Source organism: Cynara cardunculus, assembly GCF_001531365.2.
Source record: "Cynara cardunculus var. scolymus isolate 2C chromosome LG 1, CcrdV1, whole genome shotgun sequence".
Taxonomy (NCBI): domain Eukaryota; kingdom Viridiplantae; phylum Streptophyta; class Magnoliopsida; order Asterales; family Asteraceae; genus Cynara; species Cynara cardunculus.
In genome coordinates this window covers 6,293,422-6,306,873 of record NC_037528.1, presented here as the reverse complement: position 1 = coordinate 6,306,873, position 13,452 = coordinate 6,293,422, and the positions used below count along the sequence as shown (strand labels likewise).

At 29.4% G+C, this 13,452-nt stretch overlaps 2 protein-coding genes across 2 annotated transcripts; both read right to left on the bottom strand.

The window, feature by feature from the left end:
* Positions 1-4,167: 4,167 nt before the first annotated feature.
* On the bottom strand, positions 4,168-4,888 carry LOC112521444 (kunitz trypsin inhibitor 2-like). The gene has a single exon (XM_025130310.1). It carries the CDS (start codon positions 4,871-4,873, stop codon positions 4,283-4,285), a length of 591 nt encoding a protein of 196 aa, XP_024986078.1. The 5' UTR covers positions 4,874-4,888; the 3' UTR covers positions 4,168-4,282.
* A 5,357-nt stretch (positions 4,889-10,245) lies between these two features.
* LOC112515101 (kunitz trypsin inhibitor 2-like) lies at positions 10,246-11,022 on the bottom strand. The gene has a single exon (XM_025121758.1). The coding sequence runs from the start codon at positions 10,964-10,966 to the stop codon at positions 10,376-10,378; it is 591 nt and encodes a 196-aa protein (XP_024977526.1). The 5' UTR covers positions 10,967-11,022; the 3' UTR covers positions 10,246-10,375.
* Positions 11,023-13,452: the final 2,430 nt, after the last annotated feature.

The following is a 13,452-nucleotide window of genomic DNA, read 5'->3' as shown; positions in this document are numbered from 1 at the left end:
TTTTTAACTCTATTTTTATTATTTTATAAAGGAATTTTGAATCCACAAATATATAATTTTATTTATATCAATACATGCATATTTTTAATTAAATGACAATTAAAAAAATCAATCAATATATATATATATGGACCTAATCAAATAAGAACTAATTAGTTTGTGATAACCGTGAGGTCCAATCTCAACCACAAATTAATAGATAAATTAGGAAATTTATAATTTTGGTAATTTTAAATTAAAATTTTAATACAAGGACATTTTATGTATTTTCTCTCCTATCTCCTCTCTTCTCTCTCCGTCTCCGGGCCTCCGTCCCCCGACCTCCGGCCACCATCCTCCGGTGATACCACAGTGGTATCACAATGCATTTTATATGTGATTGGGTATCACACTGTGGTCGTTTGTGTGGTCGATCAGATATGTAACACAGTGGTATCAATGCATCTTATATGTGTTTGAGTATCACACTGTGGTATCACCGGAAGATGGTGGCCGGAAGACGGGGACGGAGAGAGAAGAGAGGAGAGAGGATAAAAAATACCTAAAATGTCCTTGTATTAAAATTTTAATTAAAAATTACCAAAATTATAAATTTTCTAATTTATCTATTGATTTGTGGTTGAGATTGGATCTCACGATTACCACAAACTAGTCAGTTCTCCCTTGAATGAGTCCCTATATATATATATATATATATATATATATAGAGAGAGAGAGAGAGAGAGGCGGGTTAGATTACTATCCGTTCGATTCGTGAAAACTATGCAAATCACTTTCGATCAATAGGAAATTTTCGTTTTTTTTCTTTATTATTCTTAATTATGAAAACGTAAATATAAAAACCTTTAATATAGAAGGTGGTAAATCAATTATTTTTAATATAAAATTATTATCATTAATAGTTTTTATTATTTTATTAAATTATACTCCTTAAATATGAATTGTACAACTATACTTCTAAAATCAATTTGATTAGAAATAATTAACAACGTAATACTCTTCATTAACCGTTAATGAAATATTTTCATATATCATTGTAGATGACAAGAAGTCACGTTATTCATTTAATAAACGGTGTAACTCAATTGTTTTTAATATAAAATTATTACCATTAATAGTTTACATTATTTTATTAAATTATACTCCTAAAATCTGAATTGTCAAAATGAGTACAATATGAAATCTGATTTCGTTTCATTGACCAAATATATGTAGTTTGAGTAATGAAACGAATGTCATGTTCAATAGTGACCACGAACACAATTTCACTGATGAATATAATTTATTAATATTTTGAAATGTTTTATGTATGAAAAAGTTTCACTTACGAAAATAAAGTATTCAGTTTTCAAAATATTTCATTAAATTTTCAAAAATGTTTCATTATTTATACGCTTTATCGTTTATTAGGATATCCCTTGTTTTAAAATTAGTTTGAATAGAAATTATTAAGAGTTCAATCCTACTTCAATAACCGTTAATGAAATAATTTCATATATCGTTCACTACTACATGTCAAATAATTCATCTTTCATTGTAGGTGACAAGGAGTCACGTGAGTTCATTCAATAAACGGTGAAACAGTTTTATTCATTCATTTAGTTAAACAAAATATTCTCTTTAGTATTCAAAAGGTTTCATTATTTTTTATTGATTAAATTATATGTTTTTATGTTTCATAATTTATTAAAATATACTTGAATAAAAGCAAAAGCATTTTCATGCTTCAAATGGCACAAATAATTAAATAAAATAAATTTCCTACTCTAAATCATAGATTTTCTATATGCAAGTAACTACAAAGTTTTTATTGAATTTAAGATAGGACAAGTCAGTATAAATGGAAAATAAAAGAGTCTACATATGAAATACAGAGGTTCATTTGAGAAGTGGTAAGTATTTGATAAGTAGATAAGTTATCTTAGCCCTTTCTACGGTTAAGATTAGTTAAAATATGGCTTTGACTGGTTAAAATTTACGGCTTTGATTGGTCAAGCAAAAAGTAGAGGGGGAATTTTGTAATAATTATAAATAGGCGGCAAACAAGTGCTTATGTGAATTCATAGGTCGTATGTGAATCAGTTGATTAGTTCATATTAAATCAGTTAAATAATTCATATGTGAATTACACGGGTTCACATATAAACATATAGTTCATGTATGAATCACACGAGTTTACATATGCACTTTTTTTGCCCCAAATTTATACTATATTATAAAGAATTTGACAAAAACTCTTAAAACTCATTTTTATGCATGACGTACTGTTTATTGATGCATGTTACTTAAAATTTAAATTACAAGTAAATTGTCCGTAAGTACAACTTATTAAAACTTCATTTTTGAATTCGTGTAACTAACTGCAGATAAACATAATCAAATATAGGATAAACATCTCATTTTAAATATAAAAAATCTAGAATATAATTAAGATAATTATTGAGTTCTAACAAAATACTTAATTATTATTTTTATAAAATACTAGAAGGGTTCGCACAATGCAGCGAGATACTTCTCGATTTTAATGTTTTCACTTTTTTTTGTCTCGGTTGATGTTATAATACGGTTTTAAGAAAATGATAATTTTTTTAAGTTTTGGAAAAATATAAATACGAAAATATCATAAAAAATGAAAAAAAAAATATTGATCAAATTTCTCCTTTTTTATGTATTTCTTTATAATATTTTTTAATTTTTATTTAATAATATAATTTTTTATAAAGATAATGATTAAGTATTTTGTTAAAACTCAATGATTATCTTAATTATATTTTAGATTTTTTATATTTAAAATGAGATGTTTATCCTCTATTTGATAATGTTTATCTGCAATTAGTTACACGAATTCAAACATGAAGCTTTAATAAGTTGTACATATGCACAATTTACTTGTAATCTTGAATTTTAAGTAATATGCATCAAAAAACAGTACTTCATGCATAAAAAATGGTTTTTAAGAGTTTTATCAAATGTTATAATATAGTATAGATTATATTATTAAACCAAAATAAATAACTTCTCATTAATTCTAAACTAAATTATAAATAAAAAATTAATTAAAGAAATTACACAAAAAAAGAGAAATTTTAAATAGTTATTTTGGTATTAATATTAATATATTTTTTCAAGTTTTTATGATATCATCATATTTATATTTTATTTAAAAATAAAAACACTTTATCATATAAAACCATATTATAACATCTACCGAGACAAAAAAAAAAGACGAAATATCAAAATCAAGATTTATCTCGTTGCATTGCACGAGTATCCTTCTAGTTTGTAAAAGTTACGAAACTATCATTGTATCTCCGCATAACATGTGAGTAATTATCTCTTACTTCACAGTCAAAGCCACAAATCTTGATTAGATGAAGGGTTAAGATCATTTATCTACTTCTCAAATATTTATCATTTATCAAAATGAACCTATGGCTAAAATCTGTTGACATATATATAGGGGCTTAATGAAATGATAACATAGAATTGTAAGATTCATGATATCCAATTGAACCACTCATTTAAGATGATTATATTATTTATTAAATAGATATAAAAATATTATTTAGTCATTAATGCATTTAATTAATTTATTTTCCTCTAAATAGAAAATCCATAACTTCTAAAATAAAACATTACTTAATTGTTTACAAATGTAAATCCAACTCCTTACACAATATTTTTAGGGATCTTTAGTTGTTTTCATTTTGGTTTTTTCTTCATATTGCCATTATGTTCACAAGATAATTACATTTATAAAAAAAAAATAGATAATCACAATGTGTAAAAATTATGTGTTCACAATGTGTATCCAAGTCCTTACACAATAGTTTTAGGGATTTTTTTTTTTTTTTTGGTTTTTTTTTTTTTTTTGTTCTTAGTGTGTTTGTATCATGTTGTGTTTACAAGATGATCACAATGTGTAAAAAGTAGATGACCACATAGTGTAAAAAAATAGGTAGATGGTTATAATATTTAATTGAAACAATATATTTGATAATGATTCACATTGTGATGCTATAGATTTTTTGTTTTAGGTTTATCGGAGACGTTTGGTGAATATTTAAACTTGATTATTGATTTTGTTCACAATAAGTTTATATAAAATATTTTTAATGATTCGTAGTTTTTTAATGTTTGTAAGGAATGTGTGTGGAGTTTGGGGACTAAACAGAACCCGATTGTGTTTTATTCACCGTTTATTTAATTATAAAATTAGAAGACATTAAGTCCATGTCTTYTATTTTTACATGTAAATTAAACACAAGTAAGTATGCTCATATTATGCCTTCCTGAACTTAACCTTGAAAGGCACWTYACTWATAGCTAGACGTCTGCTTCCATTTTCAGCAATTTTAACACCAATATCTCCACAAACAGGCTTGCAATAGTTGCACACGGTAGGGCAGAAGACAAGCTTATAGTCATTTTCATACTTTGCTATCTTGAACCAGTTGCTTATGGTTTCCCGACCAGGGTTTCCCCACACCCCATGACCGGACACGATCAGTTGTCCCTTGTACGCCTCGAGCATCCAAACGTTAGACTGAACACATGATGTTGAAGCCGAGAACATAATGTTAAGATCTGTGGATTCCCGGATGACGCCTTTCTTGGAGTTCACTGGTGTGAACTTCAATGGCAGACCGAACTTGAGCTCGAAGCCTTCTTGGACTACGTCAAGCGGGCATGACTCATTTCTCGTGGGAGCTAGTGTTACTCCACCACCCCTTCCTCGGAATACAGGCAAGATGTAGTAGTCTGTGCCAGATCGCAGCAAGTTCCCGTCAGTGTCACGAACTTGATCAGGCGATTTTTGGCCGAAAGAAAGCGAGATTGTGGAGAAAAGAAGGAATAAGAGTACTGTTTTCATCTTGTAAAAGGTTTCTTGTATGTAATTGCATGGGAAAATAACATGTATTTATAGGGAATAAGACTTGAAATAGTTGCAGTCTGCACGTAATTGSGTGTATAAGTCGCAGGATCCTATCTGATCATCAATTTTGAAATCTAAATTAAGGTATATAGATTGGTTAGGATGGAAATGGTCAAAAACAGGTAGATATGGAAGAACCGACGCAATGAAGGTGTCAACCTCTTTTTATTTATCAACATTGCTTCTTTCTTAAACCATGTCCCAAATTCTTCCAATCAGGAGCTGGAGCTATGCATATTTAATTAATATTTCTTCACAAGCATGATGATAAAAGCATTTTCAAACCATAAGGGTGGACGAGTGCATGATTGGTTTGATCTTAGATCAAAGTATCTGGAGGTGGAGATCTCAGGTTCAAATCCAAACAAGAATAAAAACCTTTTTGTAATCACAGAGGTTCAAATACGATGACTTCGGGCTACCTGCAAAGCAAGTGGTCGTTCTCGGATTAGTCGGTTTGCATAACGGGTTGGATATCCAGATTAATAAAAAAAAGCATTTTCATACTTCAAATAATTAAATAAAATAAATTTCCTACTCTAAATCATAGATTTTCTATGTGCAGGTGACTACAAAGTTTTTATTGAATTTAAGATATGACAAATCCGTATATATGGAAATATATGAGTTAACATATGAAAGATGTGGGAGAGGTTTATTTGAGAAGTGGTAAGTATTTAATAAGTAATAAGTGATTGTAGTTCTTTCTATGGTTAAGATTAGTCAAAATACGGCTTTGATTGGTGTAGGTTTATGGCTTTGATTGGTCAAGCAAAAAATAGAGGGGGGATGTAATTTTTATAAATAGACGGCAAACAAGTGTGTATGTGAACCCATAGGTCATATGTGAATCAGTTGATTAGTTCATATTGAATCAGTTAAATAGTTCATATATGAATTACACAGGTTCACATATGAACATATAGTTCATGTATGAATCACACGGGTTCACATATGTACTTGTTTTGCCGTCTATTTGTAAAAACTCTGAAACTACCCATATAACGTCCTCACGAATTATATGTTACTTCACAGTCAAAGTCACAAATTTTGATTAGATGAAAGATTAAGATCACTTCTCTACTTTTTAAATACTTATCATTTCTCAAATAAACCTATGGCTAAAATATGTTGACATATATATAGAGAGAGTTAATCAAATGAAAACCTAGAATTTGTGAGATCCAATTGAACCACTCAATTGAGATGGTTATATTATTTATTAAATAGATATAAAAAATATTATTTAGTCAAGTTATAAATGCATTTAATTAATTTATTTTTCCTCTAAATAGAAAATCTGTAACTTTTGAAATAAAACATTAGTTAATCGTTTACAAATGTGAATCTAATTCCTTACACAATATTTTTAGGGATCTTTAGTTGTTTTTATTTTAGTTTTTTCTTCATATTGCATTATGTTCACGATGATTACGTTTATAAAAAAAATAGGTAATCATAATGTGTAAAAAAAATACGTGTAAAAAAAAATAGATAATCACAACGTGTAAAAATTATGTGTTCACAATATGTATCAAATTCCTTACACAATAGTTTTAGAGATCTTTAGATTTTTTTTTTTGGTTTTTTGTTCTTAGTGAGTTTGTATGACACTGTGTTTATAAGGTGATCATAATATGTAAAGTTAGGTGACCACAATGTATAAGAAATAGACGGTCACAATGTTTAATTGAAACAATATATTTGATAATGATTCACATTATGATACTACAGATTTTTTGTTTTAGGTTCATCGGAGACGTTTGATGGATATTTAACTTGATTATCGATTTTGTTCACAATATGTATCCAAGTTTTTATAAAAATATTTTTAATGATTCGTAGTTTTTTGTTTTTGGTGTTTTTTTTTTGTGTTTTTGTATTCACTTGTGACTCCAATGGATTACTTAATGATACTTGTTAGGTTATTTTGTTAATGAGAGAAAATTTGTAAACCTCCATAATACTATTTGTAACACCCTAAAAATTTATGATTCGTAAAATAAATAAATGTTAAGGGTTAAAATTTAAAGAGTAAACGACATACGGGACTAAAGTGTCGATACTCGAAAAATATGATTTTATTGCAATAAATAAAATCATTAAAAAAAAGAGAAATGAAACATTTTGTATTTAATTGATTTGGTATGAAAGTGCAGAAAGAAAAACAAAAGGGACTAGTTCTGCCAAAAGTAGAAAACTAATTTGGAAATGATTGAAATTTGGGAAATCATTCCCCAAATCACATTTTTCCTATTCTAGAGACCGTTTGACAAACTATAAATTGGAGTTTTCGGCTGAAATTTTGTGGAGACGTTCCTAAGGGTGTAAGGGAGTAAATGTTTTTGGAATTTCGAGATTTCATCAAGAAACGAGAGAGATATCGAGTTTGAAGCGRCATAGGGTCATTCCGCACAAAAACGGCGATTGGAGGTAAAATACTCAACCAAAATTGATGTATAATATATGGTTGGTTTYGTTTTTCAATTATCTTTCTATTGGTACAAGTCTCGTGGGCTATGGTGGCTTGTACATCGAGCGGTTTAGGCTAGAAGCTGCTGTGGCGGCGACTYGACGAGATTCGGGKACAAAAACTCAAAATACGAGTTTAATATTGAACCGTAGGGGCTGTAAATTTGGATACGAGTTGGGATTATTATTATGTATAAGATTTTGTAAAAAKTTTGGTGAAAAACGATCGGAAAAATATCTCAAACGAATATCGTTCACGATAGCCGCACCAAGGGTGCGACCGGGTTGGGCCGTGCGTCGAGTTGAGTCGGCCGACACTAGACCAGGTTTAGGCCATGGCCGACTTATTTCGGTCAAGTTCGGTTAGACTCGAGTTGTTTTGTTAAAATCAGTATTTGTTAAAAATAGATTTGGGACTCGTTTATTTACTTGGATTAATCGAAATAAATCGGGATGTTTCGATTAAGTTGGTCAAGATTTGGACATCAATTATAAAGGTTATTAATTAATTGGATTTTCATATTTAAATTATAAGAAATAATTTAATAACTTATTTCGGGAGTTGTGACTAGATAATTGTGGGATCGGACGTTTTTATAACGAGAGACGTATATAATTAAATGTTGGGTTTAATACGTCGTAATTTATTTTGGATATGAAAAATTCCATTGGGGAGGGGGGTATATGGCRACGAGGTATGCTTGGGGTTGACCCGTTGACCATGCCCACCCTAAGGTTGACCCATTTGACTTTTGGGTTGACTTTTTTGGGGAAAAGTCAATACTCTAATATTGAAATACAATTACATGTTATAGGATATTACTCAGGGACGAGGTTTAGCTAAGCGGAGCTATTAAGGTGAGTCTTCATGAGATTTTAACTGAGATGCATGCTTACGTACAAATTATTTGAGCATTACATTATTTTTTTATGTACATGTTTATGGGTTTATTACATGTATATGAATTATTATTGTGGGTTGCATGCTATTTGTTTACGTGTTTTTAAACATTAATTAGCATGTTATAAATGAGTTAATATTTTTGTCGGGAATGGGAAGGGTCAAAAGTCGTAGGGATGGCACATCCTAGGGATGGGTGACCGGACAAGGGATAGCCGTGTAACTCGGGGAAGTGCCGATGACGGTAAGACCTTAACCCGACGGGAAATTAAGAGATCTCATTATTATTTCAAAAGAGTTTGAAACAAATGCGCATATTATTTTATTCGGGGCATTGTTCGTTTTATGCATGATGAGGTGTGTATGATTGTGCACAAAAACCATGAACTCACTGAGCTTTATAAAGCTGACTATTAGTATGCATCTCAGGTGCAAGAGGTTCAAGGGTGGACAAGAGTGAGGTTCTCTCCTAGATAATTATATTATTATATTTCGGATGTTTAGGTTTATGCTTAAACTCATTTTGTAATGTAACCCGGTATGGGACGGGTTAGCGTTGAGTTATTAACTTTAATTGAATTTATAAGACTTCCGTTGTAATAAGGTTTTATTAGCCACTATATATTGGGGTTATTTATTGTTATTTAATGAGAATGACGTGACACAACTCATGGTGAAAATGAGGGTGTTACACTATTTATTTAAATCTCTAAGTCAAAACTACCAAAGTTGATAATTTACTAATTTAACCATTTATTTAATATTATTTATGGTCAATATTAAATCATATCGGATCTTATAAATTGTACAGTTCTTAAAAGAATGCTTCATATTAATACAATATATTTGTTGTGTTCACATGTCGAATAATAAAAAATACTTTACTTATTTTTTAATTGCATTTTATTTTTAATAAACCAAAATTATTGATTTACCTATACTATATTATAAAACATTTGATAAAAACTCTTAAAACCTATTTTTTATGCGTAAAACTTAAAACTCAAGATTGCAAGTAGATTATGCGTAAGTACAACTTATTAAAACTTCATATTTGAATTCGTGTAACTAACTGCAGATAAACATAATCAAATATAGGATAAACATCTCATTTTAAATATAAAAAATTTAAAATATAATTAAGATAATCATTGAGTTCTAACAAAATACTTAATTATTATTTTTATAAAATGTTATATTATTAAATCAAAAATAAATTATTTTGTTATTAAACTTAAATTAAATTATAATAAAAAAATAAATTAAAAAATGAGAACTTTTAAATAGTTGATTTTGATATTAACATTGATATATTTTTTTAATTTTTTTATGATATCTTCACATTTATATTTTATTCAAAAATAAAATCATGATGTTTTTTTTTAAAAACACATAAAATTATATTATAACATCGACATAAACAAATAATAAAATAGAACATTAAAATCGAGATGTGTCTCGTTATATTGAGCAAGTAATCTTCTAATGATTTTATAATGACATCAATGTGGAAAAGATTTGATTATATTCAGAAGCCAATTCGATTCCATGGGGGGCCAAATACTTAATGCTCTCACCCTCATCATGTTTCTTGCCTACACGCATATTTTCATCAATATGATATTAAACGTGCAATGACCAACATTGATTTCGTGCCCAAAATAAATCAATTCAATACATGCATGCCGACCTACGTTTGCTTTTTTAATTATATTATAATCTGTATATAATTAATATATAAATGTAACGGTGACATCATTTGACTAAAAAAATGACGTTAACATGATTCGAACTTGGATCTGAAGTGGAATAAAATTCTTACAAATCAACTCTACCAAATAAAACTTGTTTTTATTATTCTGAAATTTATATCCATTTTTACGTCTTCTATGATAATATTTTCCTTAGTTTAATTAATGGATCTCATATAACATTTGATGATAATTAATACGATTAGAAGACATCAGTCAACATAATCATTTATTTTTACATATAATTTTTAAACACAAGTATATTAATTAATTAAAGCTAGTAAAACCATTCATGTGTGTATACAAAAGTAGTACTTATGCCTTCTTGAAGAAAACCTTGAATGGCACATCACGTATAGCTAGACGTCTGCTTCCATCTTCACCAATTATAACACCAATATCTCCACAAACAGGCCTGCAAAAGTCGCAAACCGTGGGGCAGAACACAATCTTGTAATCATCTTCATACTTCTCTATCTTGAACCAGTTGCTTATTGTTTCCTGACCAGGGTTTCCCGACACCCCACGAGCCGACACGATCAGTTGTCCCTCATACTCCTCTAGATTCCAAACGTTCGACTGAATACATATCGATAAAGCCGAGAATATAATGTTAAGATCTGTGGATTCCCGAATCACGCCTTTCTTGGGGTCAACCGGTGTGAATGTTAACGGCAGGCCATTGTCAACTTCCTGGGGTTCTTGAACTACGTCAAGTGGGCACGACTCATTTCTCGTCGAAGCTAGGGTTACTCCACCACCCATTCCTCGGAACACCGGCAAGATGTAGTAGTCTGTTCCGGACCGGACCAAGTTCCCATCAATGTCGAGAACCGGATCTGGCGATGGTTGGCCCAAACAAAGAGAGATTGTGGAGAAAAGAAGAAGCAACGATAGTGTTTTCATCTTGTGTATAGTACGTAGTGACAGCTATTATAAAGATATCTTGAATTATTTGTGGTGGTGTTTAATTGCATGTGGATAACACGTATTTATAGGGATGATGAAGATGTGAAATGGGTAAACTGGAATTAAAGATTTCATCTTGTGTCATGGCTGCACGTAACCGTGTGTAGAAGTCGGACGATCCTATCTCATCGTCGTCAGCGTGGAATTCTCAAGTTAGGTGTGTACCAATTAATCGATTCAACATAATTTAAAGATGAAGGTGAGAGTTGCTTGTATATATAACGCCAAGACCATTTTATCTATATCTATATTATATTATAAGACATTTGACAAAAACTCTAAAAAATCATTTTTTTATGTATGAAGTACTGCTTATTGATGTATATTACTTAAAATTCAAGATTACAAATGATTTTGCATAAGTACAACTTATTAAAGATTTATTTATAAATTCGTGTAACTAGCTGCAGATAAACATAATCAAATACAAGATAAACATCTATTTTAAATATAAAAAATCTAAAATATAATTAAGATAATCATTGAGTTTCTAACCGAATGTTTTATTATTGTATTTAATAAAAATTATATTATTAGATCAAAAATAAATTATTTTGTTATTAGACCTAAATTAAATAAAAATAAAAAATTGAATTAAAAAAGTTACACCAAAACAACGAAAACTATTAAATAATTAATTTAATACTAATATCGATTTTATTTTTTATTTTTTATGCTATCCTCAAATTTATATTTCATTCAAAAATAAAAATAAAACTTTCTCAAAACCACATAAAATTGTATTATATCGATAGAGACAAATAATTAAAAAACTAAACATTAAAATGAAGATTTATCTCGTTGCATTGCGCGGGTACCCTTCTGGTGTGTGTGTGTGTGTGTGTATATATATATATATATATATATATATATATACTTGGACCAAGGGTTTTCCATAAGACTCGTAAGACCAATTCTCAACCCTTGGATTAGATCTACTATCTGACAATCTGAACATTCATAAACAGTTAAACACCACGAAACTTCTCAATAATCACTAAATTGTCACCGTGCAACTTTAGATCATTAGATCAATGAACATAAATTGGTCTTACGGGTCTATGAAGATCAAAAGCTTATATTGATTGATCCACAAAATCAGTAACAGATCCTAAACAGAGATTCATGAACCGGTAAAACTATAAATATTAGTGAAACAGATTCATGCTATGAAACTTGTTCGGATTGCAAAAACTTTGTCAATGAAATGGGTGCATAACGAAAGTGAAACCATTTCATAATTGTTAAGAACATGTTGTGTAATTAGCAAACAGTGAAACCATTTCATAATTAGATTGAAACGGATTCATCTACCAAAAACATGAAAATGTCAAATGTCTCATTTAGTATTACGTTGATTTGTGTATTGATGAAATTGTGAAACCATTTCGTTCATGAAATCGTTTCATCTGTGGTTTAAATCGTTGCATAATATACTAGGATACGAAATATATTCTTGAATAATATTGTTTCATTATCAACAATTGTTGATGAAATCATTTCGTTTTTTTCCCGGGTTATCTAGTTCACTTAATGGTTATTGATTTGTATGGCATGGTGGATGCAGTATTTTTAATTGTTATAAGTTGTGAAACAGGTTCATGGAATGGTTATTGTAAACGGTTGAGATGTTAACGTTAAGAACATGGTGTTTAATAGGCAAACAGTTAAACTATTTCATAATAATATTGAAACGGATCCATCTTCAGAGAAAATGAAAATGACATATGGCTCCTTCTAGAAAGACGTTGATTTATGTATCGTAAAAAATACGGTGAGATCATTTTATTCATTAAATATAATAGTTAAAAATATTGTTTCCTTATTCAAAATGGAGTTGATTAAGGAAACTGATGATTATACCCGATTTATTGATATAGACGGTTTTACAACTTTGTCCTTTTTTCAATTAAAAAATATTTTTTTTATTTTTTTTAACTTTCTAATATAAACTAAACTAATTTTGACCATTAATCAAAAAAATGGATGGATGGAGATTGGTTTATATGGTTTACACAAATGAGGACGGTTTTCATTTGATCGCTCCTCAATATATATATATATATATACTTGGGATTATGTGAGACCAATGGTTTTTCGTGAGACCCATAAGACCAATTCTCAACCCTTGGATTAGATCTACAATCTGAAAATCTAAACATTCATAAACGCCACAAAACTTCTCAATAATCACAAAATTGTCACCGTGCAATTTAGACCATTAGATCTTTAACTTATAAAGTTGAACAATGAACATAAATTGATCTTATGAGTCTCACAAAAAACCTTTGGTCTCACGTAAACCCAACCATATATATATATATATATATATATATATAGAGAGAGAGAGAGAGAGAGAGAGGTTGGTTCAAATACTAACCCATTTTTTTGTGTTAACTATGCTAACCAACATCAACCAATCA